This window comes from Cavia porcellus, unplaced genomic scaffold (assembly GCF_034190915.1).
Source record: "Cavia porcellus strain 051 isolate PalLab524CR breed Dunkin Hartley unplaced genomic scaffold, mCavPor4.1 scaffold_2, whole genome shotgun sequence".
NCBI classification, from domain to species: domain Eukaryota; kingdom Metazoa; phylum Chordata; class Mammalia; order Rodentia; family Caviidae; genus Cavia; species Cavia porcellus.
Genome location: NW_026947485.1, coordinates 75,919,957 through 75,943,316, shown reverse-complemented (window position 1 = coordinate 75,943,316; position 23,360 = coordinate 75,919,957). Strand labels below are relative to the sequence as shown.

Here is a 23,360-nt window from a genome sequence, read left to right as displayed (position 1 = left end):
TCCTCTTTGGTGCCAATCTGCCATGCACCCTGCCTAGCAGCCAGCAGATTATGGACTGACTGTGAGCTAAATAAATCTTTCCTCCTTTAACTTTGGGTGTTGCTTATTTTGTCTCAGCAGTGAAAAAAGACAAACCCTAACTGAACTCTCAGCTGGGAGTCAGCCATGTGAAGGGATACACTCAGTGAATTAGCCCTAGTCATGCAGGTAACCCAGCCAACACCAAATGAGACAGAAAAAAAAAAAAAAAAAAAACCAAATGTGAGGTAAATAATACACTGAGTTTTTTCAAACTATTAAATTTTGATGCCAGGCATGGTGGCACACACCTGTAATCCCAGCAGTTAGGAGAATGAAGTAGGATTGTTGCAAATTCAAGACCAGCATAGGCTGCAAAGTGAGTTCAAGGCCAGCCTGAACTGCATAGCAAGACCCTGTCTCAAAAGGTCAAAAAATAATAAGTTTGAGGTTGCAGTTTGTTACATAGCCATATTTATCTTTTATACTGTTTCACCTACCAACTCTTTACCCATTACAATAAAAAAAAAACTGCATGAGGGGTGGGGTGTACCTCAGTGGTAGATACTTGCCTAGCATGGGAAGCCCTGTGTTTTTCATCCTTAGCACTCAAAAAGCAGAACACCCTCTATATGTCCTAAAATTATTTCGCCTAAGTTTTAAGTGTTCTCTCATTTGATTCTGTCACTGGCTGAACAATATATTTTTATTTATTTATTTATTTTTTTCTAAAATCTATGTGTTGAGTGAACAATATATTTTTAAAAGTAAATGTCAGGGGCTGGGGATTTAGCTCAGCGGCATAAGCACCTGTCTTGTAAAGCAGGCAGGCATGAGTTCGATCGCTGGTACCGATAAAAAAGGAAAAAGACAAAAAAAAAAAAGTAAATGCCAGTTTTCCTTAGCTTTTTAAACTAAATGTGTATTGCTAATGCCCCTAAGGATAAATATCTGGGATTGATATTCCAAATAGGTATCAGAGGGGCCACGGATTAAACTCAGTTACTCAAGGGTTTGCCTGGTTATGAGTTTGATTCCTGGTACAAAAACAAAAACAAATAGGTATCGATCGGATCCCTTGGAGGAAGCCAGAAGGACCCACTAACCCAATGCCTTCAGGAAAAGGCCCTATTCAGTATTCATGCCCACTTGCTACATGACTCACCTTTCCTATTGATCCCGATTTAATCAATCTTACCTGAGCAATTACATTTGTAATCATACCAGTTGACCACTGTTCTGTCCTACCTTATGCTCACCTTACAAGTTTCCATTTCTCCGAACCTTGGACCAGTCTCACTATGGCTTTGCTCTACAAAAATCCCTAGAAAAGGCAAGGTCCAGCCGGGCATGGTGGTTCACACCTGTAATCCCAGCACTCAGGAGGCTGAGGCAGGAGCATCGTTGTGAGTTCGAGATCAGCCTGGGCTACAAAGTGAGCTCAAGACCAGCCTGAACTACAGAGCGAGACCCTGTCTCAAAAAGACAAAAAAAAAAAAAAGAAAAGAAAAGAAAAGAAAAGGCAAGGTCCTTGACAACTCACTTGAGACCCCTTCTGTCTCTCTCTCAGCTTATTTATCTCTCAATAAATAAGCTGCTCTTAAAAGGCCTGTATTTTCTGTATGTACATCCCTATTTATTTTTACTGATTTAAATTTTGTTGACTGAAGGAAGTACTTTTAGGGAAGGTCCTTGAGGACCTGCTAAAGCTAGATGAGAGCCAAAAGCATGTAAGTATTTCATGTAAACCATAGCTTTCATATTATTTATTTTTAGAAGTAAACAATCTGGTGCTGCGGGTTTAGCTCAGCGGCATAAGCGCCTGCCTTACAAGCAAGCAGTCGTGAGTTCAATCCCCAGTACTGGAAGGAAAAAAAAGAAGTAAACAATCTGCTTAAAGTACCTTTCATAAGTATCCAAGAGTAAGACTTAAAACTAGACCGTGTGTGAAGTTATGGTCAACTCCAAATTAGCAATCTTATTAATAAGATTTTATTTAAAGTGCCTTAAAGTACTATATCAAAGAATACACTGATGACAGCATCCATTCAAACAAACTTTTATGTTTTTTAAAGTATGGATCAGAATATCTATATCAAGGCTGTTATTAGCAATTCACAAACAGAAGTTAAAGCTAAAGCCAAAATAAAACCAAACACTAAACAGAAAACTCAACTGATTAAAAGCACTTCCATGTATACTGTGCACTGGTAATATAAGCTCAAATACAGTATCTTCCTATCTCAAAACTGACTCTGTAAAAATGGACACATTACAGCAGGGCAAATGGGGCCAATGGAAGTTGGGACTTACTGAGATTCATAGTGAGTCTGTTAGGAGCTGAAACTGGCCTTTTCTCAAACAGCAACCACAATAGCAAGCAAGAGTAAAAATGAAAGTAACTAAAATTAAAGAAACAACTGGCTTCAACCAATGGCAACTGACTTGGCATTTAATAATGTGTGGTGCCCCAAAAGTGACAAAGTACTACATGACGCTCCAGGTCTGCTTTAACTCTGGCAGGAGGCCACCCTGCAACCACAGCTCAGTGGTACAAAGCAGCATGAACAAGTTGAAGATGTTCTGAAGCCGAGGTCTAATGGGCAATGGAAGAAGGTGATCTCACAATGTCTCATTATGATCTGTAAATCATACCCCATAAATCTGACACAAGGATTAGAGTTAGAGTTAAGAGTCAAACCTTTACATTGGAAAACTAAAATGAGCAGCCACTACTTTCCTGTTTTTGGTTTTTTGCTGTTCTTGGGGTTGGTTGGCTGTTTTATTTTTAAGCACGGTCTTACTGTGTACCCGGGCTGGTCTCGAACTCTCAGTGATTCTCCTGCCTCAGCCTCCCAAGTGCTGGGATTACAGGTGTGCTTCCACCATGCCCAACTAGTAGTTACCACTTCTCTAACTTAAATCCAAATGCTGGCTAGAGGAAAAGGTAATTATCACTTCTAAAATCAAAAAATTTCAAGTTCTCCTCTCAATGTTACAGAATTTTAACAATGTTATAATCTCAGCACTTAGGAGGCTTAGGGCAGGAGGACTGCCATGAGTTCATAGCCACTATGGGCTATACAGTGAATTCAAGACCAACCCAAACTACATGGTGAGACCCTGTCAAAAAATAAAGTTTTAAATTTGACCACTTTCTACAAAAATACTCTCATAATTGGGGCAGTTTAAAGCCCAACTTAATTGGTTTATAACGCACATGGTAGTTTAGGCAAAGATACAATTTGGTGTTATTTAACAAAGGAATGAAGTTTGGAGTAACAGGTCACAGTTACTTCTGTAAAAGCAAGACCTGCTGGGAACAGTGGTGCAGGCCTGTAATATCAGCACTGGGGAAGCTGAGGCACAATTATCACAAATTCGAGGCCAGCCTGGGCCACATAACAGACTCTATCTCAACCCCCTCCCCCACGAAGCAAAAGCAAGACCTGACTGCAAATAATACCAACATCCCTAAGGCGTTAAAACTAAACGTTTATGCACTCTATCATTCTTTAATGTAATCACAGTCTGGTTTCATACCTGGGATACCTAAGTAGCATAAGATTAAAAGCATTAAATGTCAAGACTATACAAATTTGCCAAAATAAATACAGCAACAACAAAAAAAGGTTGATACAAAGTTAAACAGGCTCCAAGGAGTTGAAACGTAACAAAATCTAAACCAAGTTCACATCACACTTCAACCCAAAGCTGATGCGTAACCAACCTTGAAAGCTCACATTCCCTACTACCTACAAGCCCCGCTTCCCTCCTAAATTTCTCCACCGATCTCCTCACTTCTGCTGGGACTATACGACTGATCTGCAGGGTCTTTCCTTCCCCGGGACCCCCACACAATTCAGTTGCTGTGTTTTGTTTAGTTTTCCGTATTCACTTTGACCCCGACCTTCCGTGCCCGTTTCCCTCACCATCAGCCTACCTCTGGTCGCCTCGCCTGGCCTCGTACACCGGAGGGGAGCGGCCACGCGACACCCCTTTTTCGGACACCTCCACTCCGGCTGGCAGGCCCCGACCTACCGCCCGGTCCGCCGCCCTCCAGCCCTGAGGAAGGCCCCGCCGCCAGGAGTTCGTCAACACTGGTCGGCCGAGCTGCGGCTCCACCCCCACGGCGAAAAGCCCCACTTTCTCCTCCTCCTCCTCCGAAGCCAGCGGCCGCCCTCGGCCGAGCCTCGGTCCTCAGCTCGCTGCGCTCCGCGCCGCGCCGCCCCGCCCCGGGCGGCCTCACCCCACAGCGACCCCGCCTAGACCATGCGGGCCTCCGCGCCGCCCCACAACCGTCCCCGCGCGCCCGCGCGAGCCTCCGCCCCCGCCGGCCGCCCGCAAGATGGCGGAGGGGCCGCCCCCGCCCCGCCCCGCCTCGCCCTGCCCTGCCCTGCCCGGCGCGGCCCGGCCCGCACCGCACCCGGTCCCAACCCCATCGCGGGCCCGGTGGAGCTCCGCGCTCCCCAGGGCCCAGGCTACACGCCGCGCCCCGTCGCGCCGCGGCCCGTGGGCCCCTCACCATGAACTTGAGCGCCTTCTCCTGCAGCACCGCCTCGGCGGGGTCCATCGTCACCCGGGCCGCCGCCGGGGCCGCCCCTCCAGAGCCGGGCTGCAGCCAACGCAGCGCGCCGAGCCCGCCTCCTCTTCCTCGTCCTCCTCCTCCTCCTTCCCCGCCCTCCTCCCGCTCCTGCTGGGGCCAAGGGGCCGAGGAGCCGAGGGACCCCGCGCCGGCGGCTCTGCGCCTGCGCACAGCCTGGGCTCACGGGAATTGTAGTTCCGAGAAGTCGTGAGGCCATACAGCAAATTCAACTGCAAGGGTCACTGCGGTAGGACCGCAGACATCCGCAGGCCATTTCCTGACCACTGGCGATCCAGGAGATACAATCGGCTGATGGGAATTGTAGTTTACAGCCACTACCAGAGGCGGAGGGTGGGTCTCCTTGGTTACCGAAGGACGCCAGTGGCGCCCGGTCTCTTCCTTGAGCACAGCAGGGGACCGTACCTCACCTGTGGCCCAAAGACTTAAAAATAGAGCGGACCCAGCGGTCCTCATGCTTCCTACCGGTAAGTTTAAAGAAATGGACACCCCTAAATTTCGTATATCATGCACCTGAGAGAGGCTTGCAACTGAGGCCCACCGAGCAACCTAAACTCAAGGCAACTCAGACCAAAGCAATATTTCAAGTGGTGGCTGGGCGTGGTCAGCGCACGCCCATAAATCCCAGCACTCCGGAGGCTGAGGCAAGAGGATCACCTCAATTTCAAGGCCAGTTTGGACTGGGTGATGAATTCAAGCCTAGCCTAAACTACAGAGCAAGACCCTGTGGAGTATGAATACAAACCCCCACAAACAAAAGAAAAGTTCTTTGATAGAATGTACCAGTGACTATCTAGCAAGTAAAGCATATAACCTTTGTTTCTTAGAAAATGTATTGGGGGGGGCTGGGGATTTAGCTCAGTGGCATGAGCGCCTCCTTTGTAAGCAGGCAGTCGTGAGTTTGATCCCTGGTACCGATAAAAAGGAAAAAGACAAAAAAAGAAAAAAAAGAATAAAAGAAAATGTATAGGGGAAGCTTTATAGAGTCAAAGAAGTAATGTTATATAGCTACGAAAAGAACTGGAAGAACTCTGGACCTGGGGAAGAGAAGTAGTGCGTGTAGCAGAGGCACGGGACTTCCCAAGGATAATTTGTTCAGGTATGGGTACCATGCTCATAAGACGAACACCAAGGCTGAGAGAGAAAATGCTGGTGGATTCTCACCCTTGAGAAAGAACACCTTAAGGCGAGGCTCACTTGCTCACAGTTGTAATCTTAATTTGGGAGCTGAGGCAAGATCAAAAATTCAAGGCCAACCAGGAACATAGCAAGACACACTCTCAATAAATAAATTTAATGGTGGTGGAGATATGGGGGAAAAAGGGACCCTTCTCACTCGTGGTGGGAGTATAGACTGATGCAACCACTGTAAAAATTAACATGGAGATTTCTCAAAAAACTAAGACAGTGCTGGGCATAGTGGCACATACCTGTAATCCCAGCACTCATGAGGCTGAGGTAGATGGATCACTGCAAGTTTGAGGCCAGCCTGGGCTACAAAATGAGTTCAGGGCCAGCCTGAACTGTATAGTGAAAACCTGTTTCAAAAAAAAAGGACTAGAAGTTCCATTTGACCCTTCTTGGTATCTTCCCAAAAGAATTAAAAACATCATACTACAGCAAAGTATGCACATCTGTTTACAGCAGCACAGTTTGTAATAGCCAAATCTTGGAAACTATCCAAGTGCCCATCAACTGGTGACTGGATAAAGAAGATGTGGTTCGGGGGCTGGGGATTTAGCTCAGTGGCATAAGCACCTGCCTTGCAAGCAGGCAGTTGTGAGTTCGATCCCTGGTACCAGTAAAAACGAAAAAGACAAAAAAAAAAAAAAAAAAAAAAAAAAAAGAAGATGTGGTTTTTTTGATGAAGTGGAATACTGCTTTGTCAAAAAGAAGGATACGCTCCAGACATTTGTAGGAAAATGGATGCACCTTGAGTCCATACTCTTAAGTGAAATAAATCAGACACACACGTATAAATACAGCATCATTTCTCTGATGTGAGACACCAAAAGTGTAAATAAGAACCAAAATGTATAATAGATATTGTGAAATAGGAAGAAAATGTTCAAATGCAGAGGGAAATGAAGAGGGAGGGGAGAAGAAAAGGAAAAGTGAAAAAAAAAAGGAAAACATGGAAACAAAGCTTTGTAAATGGAGAGGGGGAAAGGGTTGAAGACAGGGTAGGGAGATGGAAAAAAGTTATATAATGTACATATATCTATGATGAATGTGATCATTATGTATATCCAAAATGTATCAATAAAATCTGATTGAAAAAAATTTTAAAGAACACTTGGGGTAATACCACAACTAACTTCAGTATTTGAAAAACTGAAAGTGGCGAGATACACCTTAGTGGCATAGGCGCCTGGCTGTCAAGCACAAGGTCCTGAGTTTGATTCTGTACAAAAAAAAAAAAAAAGAAAAAATCCGAAGGTGCATTTATGTAACTCCTCACCCGATTCTACTGACTCCAAGGCCTGTGCGATTCCTGTTGGTCACACTGAAGTGAGGGTAGCACTCAGAAAGTGAGATAAGAAATATGTAGTAGTCAGAGCTATCCTGATTGTCTGCAAACATACAGAGGCAGGACAATACCTGTTTTGTCTAGCTGTTTCAATTTGGGTGGGAGGTAAGAGCTTTCAAACTCTAAAGTTCTATGCTTTGAGATATTACTTAACTTTATTTGAGACAGGATCTCCCTGTGTAGTTCAGGCTGAACTGAAACTCACTATGTGGTCCAGGCTGGCCTCAAACTCACGGGAATCCTCCTGCCTCAGCCTCCCAAATGCTAGGATTACAGATGTGCTCTACCATGCCCAGCTAGAGGTGAGGATTAATAAAACGCCAGAGGTTTTGTTTAGAAACCCAACCAGCTAGACAGTTCATATGCACATGGATTGAAATGGAACTTACTGGGGCTGCTCACAAAAAGGCTATCCACTCATTAAAAAAAAAAAACTTTCATGGTCAGACAAATTGAGAAATCCACACTGAGAACTGCTTTGATATTTAAGCCTCTTGTATCCAGCATGGTCTAGGAAAGTTCTTGGAGCAGGTTTTGAAAGACATGAATGTTGGTTGAGGCCCTGGCCCTGGCTGGGATCCCTGATCGTGAACAGATAGAAAAAAGAGCGAGACCAAATCTAGTACATCTAGTCACCAATTAACAAAATTACTTTGATCAGTTACCCCAAGGGAGGAAAGAAGGAAAGAAGGAGAGAGGGAATAAAAAAATATAACTCTGAGCCCCTTTCAGCATAGTTAGTTACTCAAGGAAAATACTTATTAGAACAATTAAAGCTTGCGTACTGTAAAAGTGGACTGCCAGCATGGGAATCCCAGCTCCTACAGGGCCTAATTTATCCCCTACTCCCTGGTCCCCTGAGCACAGAGTACGTCTTGACTCAGTCGTGTCTCTGTGTCTGAGTGTAGCAGTGCCCGTGCAACGCCTCTTCTGGCTCCCACCTCCCATGCTTGCCCTCTGGACTTAGTTTCCTGGCTCCCTACAGTCACCTCAAGTTCCCTTCCTTGGCTTCCATCTCATCTGATAGCCTTTGACTTTATGCCCATCCCATTTCCCTGCTACTGGGCCCTTCTGTGGCTTGGTTGAAATCCCTTTGCCTGGCTTTCAGGACCCACCGAATCTCACCAGATCCCATTAGACTCACTGAGCTCTCTGCTTCTGTCAATGGCTGTTTCTCACCTCCGTCTTCACAGCACACTTCTGCCTCTTTGCCTTAGCTGTGACAGTTGCTTTGTGGTCCCGGAGGCTTCCCTTTATCCTGCCTTCTTACTCATCTTTCCAGGTTCAATTAAAATTGTACTGTAACAGAAACTTACCTTGAGTTTGGGAGTATCCTTCATTGGTACAGGCTTGCCCAGTGTGCTCAAGGCCCTGTGCTTGGCCAGCACTGGTAAAGAAAGACTGCTTAGTAATTTACTCCCTTGTTTACCACAGCCCAATCCCACTTCTCCTTCCACACAGGCAAGGCTTATTGTTGTTGTTGCTGTTTTTGAGACAGAGTCTCAGATATGTAGATAAGGTTGGCCTTGAACTTGCAACAACCCTCCTGCCTCAGCCTCCCAAGGATTGAGATTATAGACTTTGCACCACTACACTTAGCCTCTTTTTTTGGGGGGGGGGGTATGGTTTTGGCAAAGTGATGTTGTTTTGTGTGGTACTTTTTCTTTTCTCAGTAGTTAAGCAGTTAATAACACTAAACCTACCTTAGAACACGCAGGGAACAAATTAACACTAAATTGTCATGTACTAATCATTCTTCTGTTTCACATAATAATAACTGCATTAGATAAGTACTGGCAGGCAGAGTGGTAAATCCAATGTTAGAGAACTTAGGGAAAGCAGGTGCATTTGTGCAGTGACCTAGAGAACCCTCCCAAAGGAGGTGGGTGTTCCCTGGGTCTGCAGGAACCGGAAGAGGGGAGAGGGAGTGCCCGACAGGATGCCGATGCCAGGACTCAGTCCCCAGCACTAATGCAGTTGGATGACGCTCTGCCTGCTTCAGACAGGAGTGATGTGGTGCTGGTATGAGGACAAGGACAGGGCACACCAACAGAGGCTCCAGCCGCCAAGCAATGCCAGTGTACTTCAGGACACCCATTTTCAGGCTGTGCTGTATAAAATGACAATCAGGAAAAAAAACAGTTCTATGTGAGCCATGCTCTCTACCACACATTGATTTTCCTACTAAGACAGGCTTCAAGTAGTCACTTCTAGGTGCCACTCATCCAAAGAACAGCCAGGGCTACATGTCACTGTGCTGGAGAATTTTCTGTCACGCAGCACAGAAGTGAGTAGTGCTGCCGGGCATGGGAGTGCATGCCTGGAAATCAGAGGCTGAGGCAGGAGGATCACCATGAGTTTGAAGCCAACCTGGGCAACACAGTAAGTTCAAAACCAGGCTGAACTACTTAGCAAGATCCTGTGCAAAAAAACAACAAACACGGAAGTCAGTGGTGTCATTAGGGCCAGTTTGCAATGAGCTGTTTCTGAATTTTAGATCCACATGTGACCGTATGCAGCAGGGCAGTAGGGACACAGTGATGGCAGCTCTGGCTCCTTGCACTGTAGCATCTGTGCAGGACACCCAGCTCCTGTTCCACAGGCAGGAACACATGAGACTAGTCTCATCCTTGACAGTGGCTGTGACCTGTGGTACTTTCCATATCTGCCCCTTGCACCACCACACTTGGCAGCATCTGGCTTTCTGCTGCTGGGGACCAGCTTATAAGTGTTACCTTCTTTAGGCGATCAGCAGTCCATACGGCTTCTTTTTTTATTTCTGTTTTTTGCGAACTGCTGCTCTGAACTCACCAGTCTTCTCTAACCCCATCGCCACAATGTCTACCAGACATATTCCACACCTGCCTGTGTGTTTTTTTTTTTTTTTTGTCAGTCTTGCATCCCCATTTCTTGTATCAGAAGAGTTCTCAAGCCTTATTGCACAGAAGAGTCCTTTAAGGAGTTTTATCAAAAATATTGAGCTCCAGCTCTAGTGTCTCTCCCGTACTCTGATTGAAAAGCTGTGTCATAGACCTGGGAAGTGGCAGTTTTCAAAAGTCCCCCAGTGTTCTAACCAGATTTGAGACACTGCCCTGGAGTTTATATCCCAGTGCCTTCTTGCTGATCTACGGTTAACCCCTCCAAATTCTAAAATGTTGTCTTTTTCCTCCTTCCCCCCAAAATAGTCTCCACTATTTTCCAAAGACAGCTAGTCCAAACTCCAGGCTGAGTGGAAGCAAAGACATTGATTAACTGACAAAAGCCTATCAACTCTTTGGGGGTTTGTTTGTTTGTTCATTCTTTTTTTTTTTTTTATGGGTATTGGGGATCAAACTCACAACTGCCTGCTTGCAAGGAAGGTGTTTATGCCGCTGAGCTAAATCCCCAGCCCTTGTTTGTTTTTGTTTTTGTACCTGGGATTGAACTCATGACTTTGTGCTTGCCAGGCAGGCACTTACACCACTGAGCTAAATCCACAGCCCTTGTACCTTAGGCTTTTTGAGACAGGGTCTCACTACACAGTTCAGGCTGGCCTTGAACTCTCAGTGATTCTCCTGCCCCAGCCTCTCAAGTGCTGAAATTACAGGCATGTGCCACCGTGCCTGGCCACCCAATAATTGTTTGGACTGTCTGCTAGGTAATCCTAAGGTCAAGAGGGCCAAAGGAAGTGGGACTGGTGGTCTGTACTTCAGTTGACAGGAGTGATGCTGTTTGAGCCATGGCTAAAGAAAGAACCTTCTCCCCTTCTCACTTCCTTGTCCTTGCATGAGTTGAATCGGTTCTTGGTTTTTCTCCTGAAAGTTTGCTGATATCGACTCTTGTGCCTAAATGGAAGGTGACATTATTCACAGAGAACTGTGAGCCAGGCTAGGGTCTCTCAGGGGACTCTCCCTCTGTCACGGGCTGGCTGTCCTCTCCTGCTGGAGCAGCTCCACATGCTGGGGACAGCAGTACAAGGATGAAGCCACAGGAAAGAGGACTCAAACGAAGTAAATGAACTGCATATATGATAGCGCATTCTGGGAACTATGATGAGACCAGTGTGACTTTAAGAGAGGAGTGACCCTGAGAGACTGCAGAGGACATCAGTGAGGGCTCCTCAGAAAGCCATGGTTTGACCAGCTGACACCCGCACCCCACTCTGCTTGGGGAGCCAGTGAAGTCCTTAACAATGGACATCAGTGCCTGTGCTGGGCAGGCCAGAGAGCACATGACTTTCACACCTGCACACTCACTGCACACACACTCTACTTACAGCCCAGGGAAGGCATTCAGAACTGACCCGGAGGGCTGTGGGGAATGACTGGACAAGGTCAAACAGGGCTGCAGCAGCACAGTCAGGCTTAGAGCTGGAGAAATCACTCAGAGCCCTGAGTGCAGAATAGATTAAGGTAGAGCACAGCTGGAGGCTGGGAATGGGATCACGAGGCCACTGGAATCTTCCCAGCATGGTGATGGCAGGGGGATAGCAGAACGGAGACAGATCCCTACGCTAAGAAGATAGAGTTGGCAAGGCCTGGTGACGGATTGGCTGTGTCGTCGATGACACTGAAGATGACTGCTAGGTCTGTCCAGTGTCTCAGGACACTGGACAGATGAGGGGTGCCATGATGCGACAGCACACTAGGAGAAGCAGGTGGGGGGCACAATGCATTCTCTTCTGCACAGACTGCTTCCAGGTATCCGAGAGGCCTGTGGGTGGCCTCAGTCCCTGGGAAGCTGGAGGGGTTGGCCTGGTCTGCAACAGGTGGCTCTGGACCAGACTGCAAACAGCAACTGAAGCCCCCACCCCGCCTGAAGAATGGAGCTGCCTGGGGCGAAGCACAAGCGATGGCCAGAGCAGTAGGTCCAGGACGGAGTCTGAAGAGCACAAAAATTTACAGGATGAATGGAGGAGGAGGGGCCTGCTAGCACCCCAGGAAGAGCTGGCTGGAGATGGGGGTTTGGGTCTGGATAGAAGCCAGGCACTATGACGCAGTGAGGGAACAACAGAGGTGAGAAATGAAGATGGTGAATCTCTTCTTATGAACATGTGACTGTCACAGGGCCTGGGCTACAACAGTGAGTCCAAGGCCAGCCTGGACAGCACAGCAAACCCCTTTGTAAACAAGAGGAAGGAGAAGGGGAGGGGAAGGAAGAGGGGAGGGAAGGGGAGGGGAAGGAAGAGGGGAGGGAAGGGGAGGGGGAGGAAGAGGGAAAAAGAGAACAAATCACCCCATAGCTGTTAGGAAAGCTAAGAAGAGTTAGCACAGTGCTAGAGCATAGTGCCTACAGTCCTGGCATTCTGGGAGGCTGAGGCAGGAAAACTGTAAATTTAAGCTCAGCCTGAGTAATTTAGTGACTTAACACTGGCCCTGTTTCAAAATATGTATATTTTTTTTTAACTTTTTTTTTTTTTTTTTTGTCTTTTTCGGTACCAGGGATCGAACTCACGACTGCCTGCTTGCAAGGCAGGCGCTTATGCTGCTGAGCTAAATCCCCAGCCCCTAAATATATATATTTTTTTCTGGTACCGGGGATTGCACTTGGGACCTTGCGCTTGCCAGCTGAGCTAAATCCCCAGTCCCTCAAAATATAATTTTTAAAAAAATTGTAAAGGGTTAGGAACTTTTAAGAAAAGGAGGGGAGGGCCAGGGGTTTAGCTTAGTGGTGTAAGTGCCTGCTTCCCAAATGTGAGGTCATGAGTTTGAACCCTGGTACTAAAACAAAAAAAAAAAAGAAAAGGAGGGGGAGGGCAGGGCCAGGCTGAGGTTACAGCTTAGCGTCACAGTCAGTGCCTGCCTGCCTGGCTAGTTCAAGGTTGTTAATTTGATTCCCAGTACCAAAAAAAAAAAAAAAAAGGTGTGGTGGGGAGCTGGGCTGTGGCTCAGTTTGAAGGATCTGTGTTCAACCCCAGTACCAAACATAGAATGAAATACAAGGGGCCTGAGGAAACTATTCCTTGTTTTGTTTAGAGGAAATCAGACTTTAAATTCAGAGGGAGCGAAAGAAGCGACACAGCTCAGTGCAATGAATGATCCCCAGTTGGCCCCGGAACACAGAGCACATGCACTGATACCCCAGAGAAGGCAGCGGTGAAGACGTTGGGGGAATAAGCACGGAAGGACTGCTGCGGGCTGCCTATCAGATACCAGTGTTTTATCGGCGTTAAGTTTGTGGGAGTGATGAGAGTCATGAGAGTATGAGAATCAGAGGGCCTGGCCTTCTGAGAAGAGCTGAGAGAGCTGGGGTGCTTCTGAGAAGAGCTGAGAGAGCTGGGGTGCCGGGAGCCTCAAAAGGTCCGAAAGGTCCTAGCAAAAAAGGTGAGCTAGCAAAACTGTCAGCTGAAGTGAGTAGGGATGGAAGGAAAGGAAAGTGGAGAGAGGGAAGAAAGGAGGGAGCGGACTCAACGTGATGGAATTAAGACGTGGTAGGACCTGGGAGTGCGAGCCCATGCTGTCATCCCCACACTCTGGAAACTGAAGCAGGAGGATCTCCAGGAGTTGGAGGCCAGACTCTGTCCCAGCAACAACAGCAACAACCATCAGAGGAAATTTGTGCCTGTGTGTAATCCTGTTGTTCTTCATTCTTCTCTTCTTCCCAGTCCCCTTTCCTCCCTTCAACCCTGCTCCCCTTTCCCCTTTACAAAGGCTTTGTCCCTCCCTTTTCCCCTATTCCCTTCCTTCCCTTCTTCCTGTCTCCTCCCTTGGTTCCCTTTCTGTTTGAACATGTTCTTCCAACTCCCGAGTGTCTCTCTCCATTTTCCTCCTCATTTCCCGTTTGGGTTTCTCACACAAGAGAAACACTGTGATACTTTTTTTTTTTTTTTTTTCGTTTTTATCGGTACCAGGGATCGAACTCATGACTGCCTGCTTGCAAGGCAGGTGCTTATGCCACTGAGCTAAATCCCCAGCCCAACACTGTGATACTTAAACAATGTGTCTGTCTGATTTGTTTCACTTACCATTACTGTCTCAAGGCGCATCCATTCACCTAAAAAATGGCTCAGTTTACCCTTCGTTATGGCAGAGTAGTACTCCATCATCTACAAATACTGCATTTTCTTCGTCCATTCATCTGTTAATGGGCATATGGGCTGTTTCCAAGATTTGTCTATTATGAATTGCACTTCTATAAACATGGCTGTATGTATCACTATGGTATGATGTTTTCAACTCTCAAGAGGATACTTAAAAGGGCACAGCTGGGTCAAATGGAGGCTTTAATTTTTGGAGGAATCTCCATACTTATTTCCATAGTGGTTGTACCAATTTACATTTTACCAATAGTGGAGAAGGGTTCCTTTTTCCCCATAACCTTGCCTGTATTACTTATTGCTTGATTTCTTGATGATAGCCATTCTTTCTGCAGTGAGATGGACTGTCACTGTCCTAGAGATGCAGGGATAGTTTAACATATGTAAATCGGTAAATGAAATACACCATATTAACAGAGCCAAAGAGAAACGCCACAAGTACTCTCAAAAGATACCGAAAAAGCATTTGACAAAGTTCAACACTTATTCATGGTATTAAAACAAACCCACAAAGAAAGAAAGAAGGAAAGAAAGAAAATTGGAATAGATGGTCTTTATCTCAACCTGATAAAAGCTCTCTATAACAAACCAATAGGCAGTAGTATCATACTAAGTGGGCAGAAACTGAAAACTTTCACTAAAATCAGGAACAATACAAGGATGGCCACTGTCTCCACTCCTATCCAATATAGTTCTGGAAACATTAGCCAGAGCAATTAGGCATGAGAAAGAAGAGAAAAGAAAATGGGTAGGAAAAAAATACTAAATTGTCATTACTTGCTGATGACATGATATTCTACATAGAGGACCCAAAAATTCTACCAAAAGACACCTAGAATTAACGATTAAATTTAGTACTATAGCAGGATACAAAGTTCACATTCAAAACTCAATAAAAATCAGTGAATAACAAGTTCATTGAGAGAAATCAAGGAAGCAATACCTTTCACAATAGCATCAAGAAAAATGAAATACGTAGGAATCAATCTAACAAAGGAAATAAAAGACCTTTACATTGAAAACTACAGGGGAGGGGCTGGGGATTTAGCTCAGCGGCATAAGCACCTGCCTTGCAAGCAGGCGTCGTGAGTTCGATCCCTGGTACCGATAAAAATGAAAAAGACAAAAAAAAAAAAAAAAAAAAAAAGAAAAGAAAAAGAAAACTACAGGGGCTGGGGATTTAGCTCAGCAGCATAAGCGCCTGCCTTGCAAGCACGTGGTCATGAGTTTGATCCCTGGTACCGGTAAAGAAAAAGAAAACTACAGTACTCTGAAAGAGGGTAACAGAAAACAGAAAGACATCCCTATTCTTGTATTGGGAAAATCAATATAGTGGAAATTACCATACTTCTGAAACTGTTACACAGATTTAATGCAACCTCAATCAAAATACCAGTGACATACTTCACAGAACTAGAGAAAGCAATCCTAAAAGTCATATGCAACCATAAGAGACCTGGAAAAGCAAAAATAATTCTGGGCAGTAAGGGCAAGGCAGGGCCATCATTGCACCTGATCTGAAGCTGTGCTGCAGAGCTACCATGACAAAAACAAAACAAAGCAGAAATGGGCAAGCCATGCTGGACCTGGGAGGAGCAACAAGAAGCCAACTCACCCTTCCCATGAGCCAACTAGCACGCAGCCTGGGAGACAAAAAGGTCCCCACCCCAAGCAAGCAACTAGCTGAGCTGGAGGACAGACTTAGTTGATAACAACCTAAGTACCAAGACAACTTAACACTTGTATTGTTTGATTGACTTTGCAAGCCTAAAGCCAGTAGTCTGAGCATCTATTAGGACGATAAGTACATGCAATATAGTGAATATCAGGGATTTTCTTTTGTGTTTGACATCCAATATTGTTCTCACTGTTTTGTTTTGTTTTGTTCCATTTCATTGTTTTGTTTTATTCAATGTTCTGTTTTGATTGATTTTATTCTGTTTTGTTTTGCTTGATTTTATTATGCCTGATGGCATAGGCAGCAATTTTGAAGATGACAAGAGGCACTATGGTAGCCACTGTTGATTTCCAATTATCCTGTTTTGAAATTCTGTAACACTTTCACTGTTTTGCTTTGATTGGGTTTATTGTGTTTTATTTCATTTGGTTTTATTCTCTTTAAAATATGCTTTCACTTTTTTTGTTTTGTTTTGTTTGATTTTATTATGTCTGATGGTATGGACAGCTATTTTAAAGAAAGTAAGAGACATTGTGGTAGCCATTGTTGATTTCCTATATTCTTGTTTTGAAGTCCTGTATGGCTTTTATTGTTCTATTCTGATTAGTTTTATTCTGTTTTCTTTTGTTTGGTTTTATTCTCTTTAAAATAAACAAAATAATTGCAATATTATGAAAAATACATGGTACAGGCAAAAATAAAACACTAACAGACATGAAGATCAATAGAACAGATCAGAATATGCAGAAACAACTGTAAGCACACTTAGCTACCTTATTTTTGAAAAAGTGACCAAACACCTTCCCTGGAGGAAAGATAGCCTCTTCAATGGGTACTGGGAAAACTGGCTTTCCACATAGTAGACTAAAACTAGACCCCTGTGTCTCCCCATGCACTAAATTAAAATAAAAATGAATCAAAGATCTAACTATAAAGCTGGAAACAATCTGCTGGAAGATAGAATAGCTAACTCTTTCTAAGATAAAGAGTAGGCAAAGACTTCATGAACAAAACCTTGATCACACAGGAATACTACGAAGAATCAAGAACTGGGATCACATCAAATTAAAAATCTTCCACACAGTGAAAGAAGCCGCCAATAGTGAGTAGACAACACACAGAATGGGAAAAAACTTTACCACCTACTCCTCAGGCAATGAACTAATATCTAGAATATATAAAAAACTTTAAAAAATCAGACCCCCCCAAATTTAAAGACCCAGTCCAAAAGTGGGCATCTGAGATGAATATACTTTTCAGATTATTGTTGGGTTAAATAAATCAGACACACCATAAATACAATATGTATCGATACATTGTGTCTACTTGAGAAGTTTAAAGTCTAAGCAACTCAGCAAGGGGACCAGGGTCCTCACTCTGTAAATATCCCAAGTGTGTGCAAGAGGAGGGCATGGAAATAGTGGTAGCCTGTCTACAACATGAGAGGAAGAGAGGCTGATCCCCGCCTTTTTGTTCTTGCTGCTTTTGCTCTCTTCTGCTGCCATGAACTTTTGCCCCTCTACCATGTGCCACCCTGCCTTGCAGCCAGCTGATAATGGACTGAAACTTCCACACACTGTGAGCTAAATAAACATTCCCTCTTTTAGTTTTGGATTTCAGGTATTTTGTCTTAGCAATGAGAGGAAAGTAACTAAGACAGTATGGTCACTCTTATATGAGAAATCAAAAATATAAAGGGCAAAATAAAAGATAGATAAAAGAAAACAGAAATAGAATCTACTGCAAATGGGAAAGGCACCAAGAGATTAAGGAAGAGAGGTGAGGGGGAAGGAAAGAGAACATCAAAAAACACCATCTGGCATGGTGGCACACACCTCTAATCCCAGTGTTTGGGAGGCTGAGGCAGGAGGTTTGTTATGAGTCTGAGGCCAGCCTGGGCTACAAAGTGAGATTCTGTCTCAAAAAAAAAAAAAAAAAGCGACATATGACATATACCAGGGCTGGGGATATAGCTCAGTGGTATAAGTGCTTGCCTGCAAGTGCAAGGTCCTGACTTTGACTCCAAGTACCCCTCTAAAAAAAAAAAAAGATATGGCATGTACCAAACACCTACAATGAAAGTAGCCATTATGTCTCAAAGACACTTACTAATAAGTTTACTTATTTTATTTACTTATACTTTTTGCTTTTTTTTTTTTTTTTGGAGACAGGGATTCTCTCTATGTAGTCCAGGCTGGCCTCAAACTATCTTCCTGCCTCTGCTTCTTCAGTGCTGGGATTATAGGTGTGGGTCACCATGCCTGGTTTAAATACTTTTTTGAAAAAAGAAAAAGTGTAATGATGGAATAGTCCCCAAGAAAATGGGACAGGCTGGGATCCGGCACAGGTGGAGGGTTAGGCCCTCTGGTGGCAAGGAGGTGGGGAGGGGTACACTGCAGCACTAGGGGGCAGCTGGAGAGAAAGGCTCAGAAGTTCCTTTCCAGCAGAGGTCAGGATAGGCTACCAGCAATGCCTACCATGCAGAGAGATGAAAGTCTTGCATTGCTTTGCCCACCTGGATTATTTAGCCTCTTTCTCTTTTTTCCCTTTTTTTTTCCAGGTGGGGTCGCACTATGTGCAGTCCAGGCTGGCCTTGAACTCATGGTGACCCTTTTGCCTCAGCCTCCTGACTACTAGGATTACAGGCGTGTGCTACCTGGCCCGGCTCCCCTCTTCCTTCATTAATACAAGCGACCGAAAAGTAGCTTTTGCTTTTATTTAATGTGGTTTGTCACTGAGAAATCACACTTGTGCAGAGCGGTGATTTGCTGTATGTGCGATGCAGGATGATTAAACCCAGCTAATTCACACGGCTGCGGTCTGGCCTTCTTTGTGGTGAGATATTTGAAATTTACACGGTTCTTCTGTAATGCACATGATTACTGAGCAGAGTCCCCGGGTGTGCAATGGATCCCAAACCTCACGTTCCTGCTGACACCTTGCACCTCTCCTGGTGCCTCCTCCCCGCCCCATGCCCTCGCTCTTGCTCAGGCAGCTGTGTTTGTTTCTGCACCGCTTACTTTACTCAGCAGTGTCTTCCAATGCTACCCACACAGCTGTGTCCGTGTCCTTCCTTTGAAAGGCTGCATAACATCCTCTGTGTGTGTGTCAAATTGATCATGTGTAAATACAGGTTTAATGCTGATTTCATATCTTTTTTCTAAATATAGTCTCACTTTGTAGCCCAGGCCAGCCTGGAAATCAGCAGCCTCCTGCCTCAGCCATCCACATATCAGCCAAGTGTGGGGACACAGGCTGTGCTACTGTGCCTGGCTGATCATAGCTTGACTGCTGTGAGTGCTGGTGCAATAGGGATGGGAGTCCAGACACCCTTGAAGCAATTGTTTTCACTCATTCCAATAAAACTCAGAACTGTGATCGCTGGATCAAAAAGTAGCTTTTTGTAAATTCTTTTTTTCTGGACAGTCTCGCTTTGTAGTTCAGGCTGGCCTTGAGCTTATAGCAATCTTCCTGCCTTAGTCTCCAAAGTTCTGGGATCATAGGCATATGCCACCATACCCAGTTCTTAAATTAATGTTGTTCTAGACTGGAAATTTTCATCTGACTATGGTTTTTATCTCTGGAGACCACTTAGGAAGTGGCCAGAGATGTTTCTTACCTCAAAGAATTTCCTAGCATCCTATCACTTGGGAGGCTGAGGCAGGAGAGCCACAAAGAAAGAATTTTTTTTTTTTTGAGGCAGGCTTTCTATATATAGTTCAGGCAGTCCCTGAACTCACTATGTAGCCTAGGCTGGCTTCAAACTCCCAGCAATCCTGCTGCTGGGATTATAAGCACGTACCCCTGTGCCTGGCCAGTAGGATCACAAATTTGAGGTCATCCTGGGTTATAAAGGAAGATCATATCACAAACAAAGATCATAGGTGAGAAATTATCATTCCTCCAAAAATGTCCAAAAACTTACCAATTATGTGTTTAAACGTAAGTGCTGTTCATGCCAGGTATGGTAGTGCACATCTGTAATCCCAGCGCTTGGGAGACTTAGGTGGGTGGACGGTCAGGGTTCCATTCAGGCAAGAGCTTGTCTCAAGAAAAAACAGTAAACAAACAAACAAACAAATGCTACTCGTGCCTTAGGTGACTTTAAGTGCCTGAAGAATTACGGCTGGACATTCCTTCACTTCCTCACTCATCTATTTACGAATTTGTTCCACACAGTGCACCTTGGTGGTCAGCAGCCGTGTGCTCTGGAACTCAGCTGGCAGGGTCCAAATCTGGCCCGGGTTCTTGTGTGTCATTTTCCTTACCTGGAGAATGAGGATTGTAATCGAAATTTCTTCATATAGGGTTGCTGTAGGAATGAAATGAAGTAATACATGGGAGGTATTTAGAATATTGGTAGGTACACAGGAAGAACTCAGTAAGTGTTCATCATTGTGGAAAAATAAGAGATATTCTCTTTTGCATCTTCTACAAAGAAAACTAGAAGGAAAGAAAAACAAAAACAGGGCTGGGGATTTAGCTCAGTGGCATAAGCACCTGTCTGGCAAGCACAAGATTGTGAGTTGATTCCTAGTACCAAAAAAGAAAAAAGAAAAAAAGTTAATGGCATAATGGTAACCATGACAGCCAGTGGTTCATAAAATATTACATCAAGAAAAACAAAAACCAAAAGTGTGGTGGTAGGTGAATGGCACAGACCTGTAACCCCAGCCCTTGAGAGCTTAAGACAAGAAGGATCAAGAGTTTGAGGTCAGCCTGAACTACATAGTAGGACCCTGGATCAAAAACTAAAACAAAAGCAAAACAAACTGCTTTATGTACACGTTTAATCCCAGCATTCTCAGAGGCTGAGGCAGGAAGATCTCAAATTCAATTTAGCAATTTCATGAGACCATGTCTCAAAAAAAAAAAAAAGAAAAAAAAAAAAAAAGCAGAGAGGCTTAACAAGCACTCTCAGTGCTCAGAAAGCTGAGGCAGGAGGATCACCATGAGATCAAGGCCAACCTGAACTGCTAAAGTCCTAATGCAACAAAATAACTTAAGGTTAAAAAAAAAACCAAAAAAACCCAAACCAAACCTACAATAAATAGTTTGTATCAAGTGCTGCCCTTGGGGAAGGGAAGTAGGATGCTAAGGACCTCTGCTTGGGGACAGGAACAGACACAAAAACAGTGATATCTGATCTGGACTCCAAAGGAAGAAGATGAGTTACTTGATACCTTGCTTAATGTTTCATCATTAGCACTTTATCTGGCAGAAATGAGCAGCATTTCTACTCCTTTGCTTTTAGTATTCCGGACTGGTTGAGGTCCGGGGACTGGACAGACCTGCAGGGCAGGGTAGGGCAGGGCATCCAGTGAAGCCCAAAAGCAGGACTGGGGTCTTTTAGTTGGAAGGAGCTTCACCATGAGGAGCTCGCAGGGCTGGACCGCAGAGAATCCCCTGTACGTTAACAAGCTGTACGCTGCACACACGGGTAGCACTAGGGATTGAGCCCAGGGCTTCGCTACCACTGCGCTGCCTTCCAAGCCCCTCATTTAGTTATTTTGAGACACGATTTCACATGCTGCTAATGTATCTAGGCAGGATTTGAACTCGCAGTACTTGTGCCTCAGCCTCCCTGTAGTGATGGGATTACAAGTATGTGCCACCATGCCCAGGTTTGGAGAACCTGGTTTTTAAGAGAACTGTCTCAGAGAAAGGGCAGTACTGTGAGGCGGGGAGCCTGGCAGCTCTGCCGAAGCCTGCACTCACACCTCAGGGTCTCCATCTGCTTAGGGTTTGTTATAGATTAAAAACTGATGGTCAGGACTGGGGATTTAGCTCAGCGGCATAAGTACCTGCCTTGCAAGCAGGTGGTCCTGAGTTCGATCCCTGGTACTGATAAAAAAACTGGTGGTCAATTTAACAACAGTGGAATTAAATAACCATGGTGTTGAGTATAGATGTCCCATCTGAGGAAAGCTGCCAGCATAAATAGAGACGTGGCGAAGGAGAAGCTGGGCATTAAGGTGCACTGAGGCATTGTGGGTTCTCCTACGTGTTGCTCTCTGAGCTGTTGATTCTCCTGGAGAAGCTCTGACCCTAACATCGAGCATTGCTTCCTGGCTCCAGAGGGGAAGACATGTGCTGCTTGGTCTCCAGGGTGAACTCACGCTAGCTTCCTGGCATGTACTCCACTGTGCTTGGAGGAGGAGGAGCTTGGGGCCTCTGTGTCACTGAGGCTGGTTGTGGTGCTTTTCAGGACAGCCCTGGTCTTGTTTTGAGTGTGACTTCTCAGCTCCAGCATAGAATCCTCAACCTACCAGCACAGCTCCTTCATCCCATTGGCATAGACTTTCTGGCTTCCACTGCTGACTTTTGGGCCTTCCCAGCACAGATCTGTAATCAACTAGCATGAGTCTTTGTCGTGAGCTCTAGACCTCCAGCTGCACTTGTGGAAGGCACTGTCATGAGCTCTGGGTCTTCATCTGGGCTCATGTGGGACACTGCTGTGGAATTCAGGCCCTTTGCTAAATAGTCTATGTCTTTAGTGTTATGGATAGATTTCCTGCACTTGTGTTAACTCTGGGTGACCATCATAAAATATTGTAAATTCCATGTCCTGGTTTTAATTGTTCTCCGCACAACCCCTGACTACAACAGGGTTCTACCACGGTTACTCCTCTTCTCTGAAGCGTGGAGCTCCAGGGATGGCTTTCTCATACCAGCCCACATGTAAATGAAGCCCATCTGACTTGTTTGGTTCTTACTACAGCTAAATTCATGACTTTTTTAGATGAGGTCTTATGATGTAGCTCAGACTGGCCCGGAACTTACTACGCAGCCCAGGCTGGTCTGGAACTACAAGTGACCCTCTTACCTCAGCCTCCTGAGTGCTGGGATTACAGGTGTGCACCACCACGATCCATTAAAATAGATGCTTTTTGTTTGTTTTTGATAAAAAGCACCTTAATGCAGAAGCAGAAACAACACAAAAAAGATGAAAATACCTAAAGTTATACCCACATAAAGGAACAAAAGCATAGCAAGATATATATGTGTAGGAGCACATACACATGTGTGTATTTAACTTTGAATTATGTAAACTTGCAAATGTAGAGAAAGGTAAAGAGCATAAGATAACAAACCTTTTACTCGTAACCTAGCCTCAGAAATGGCCAGGATTAGACCAAAAAAAAAAAAAAAAAAAAAAAAGAATTAGCCCTGTTAGGGGCTGGGGACTTAGCTCAGCAGCATAAGTGCCTGCCTTGCAAGCAGGCAGTCGTGAGTTTGATCCCTGGTACCGATAAAAATGAAAAAGACAAAAAAAAAAAAGAGCAAAGGCTTAAAATCTGGGTTCAATTCCCAGGCCAGCTATTTAACTTCTCTAAGATTTGATTTCAGCCCAGTTTGGTGGCACATGCCTGTGGTCCCAGCACTTGGAAGATTGAGGCAGGAGGATTGCTGCAATCTCAAGGTCAGTCTGGGCTACAAAGTGAGTTCAGAACTGCATGGCAGAGTCTGTCTCAAAAAAAAAACAAAAACAAAAACAAATAAGACTGGATTTCTT

At 44.8% G+C, this 23,360-nt stretch overlaps 1 protein-coding gene and 1 long non-coding RNA gene across 13 annotated transcripts in view; one reads left to right on the top strand and one right to left on the bottom strand.

Moving 5' to 3' along the window:
* The window catches only part of Btrc (beta-transducin repeat containing E3 ubiquitin protein ligase), a 180,123-nt gene extending 175,404 nt beyond the window's left edge, over positions 1-4,719 (bottom strand). For 4 of the 12 annotated variants that reach the window (XM_063244246.1, XM_063244253.1, XM_063244250.1 and 1 more), the window contains exon 1: positions 4,544-4,719. In XM_063244246.1, coding sequence (XP_063100316.1) covers positions 4,544-4,591 — 48 coding nt within the window. In that variant the 5' untranslated portion in view covers positions 4,592-4,719. Of the gene's footprint in view, positions 1-3,961; positions 4,284-4,543 lie in introns of those variants that run through there. The other 8 variants (XM_063244259.1, XM_063244280.1, XM_063244266.1 and 5 more) reach the window with 6 other exon arrangements.
* A 157-nt stretch (positions 4,720-4,876) lies between these two features.
* On the top strand, positions 4,877-18,654 carry LOC134475008 (uncharacterized). The gene is made up of 2 exons (XR_010046004.1): positions 4,877-5,088; positions 18,405-18,654. It is a non-coding gene; the product is annotated as an uncharacterized LOC134475008 (long non-coding RNA).
* The last annotated feature ends 4,706 nt before the right edge of the window (positions 18,655-23,360 follow it).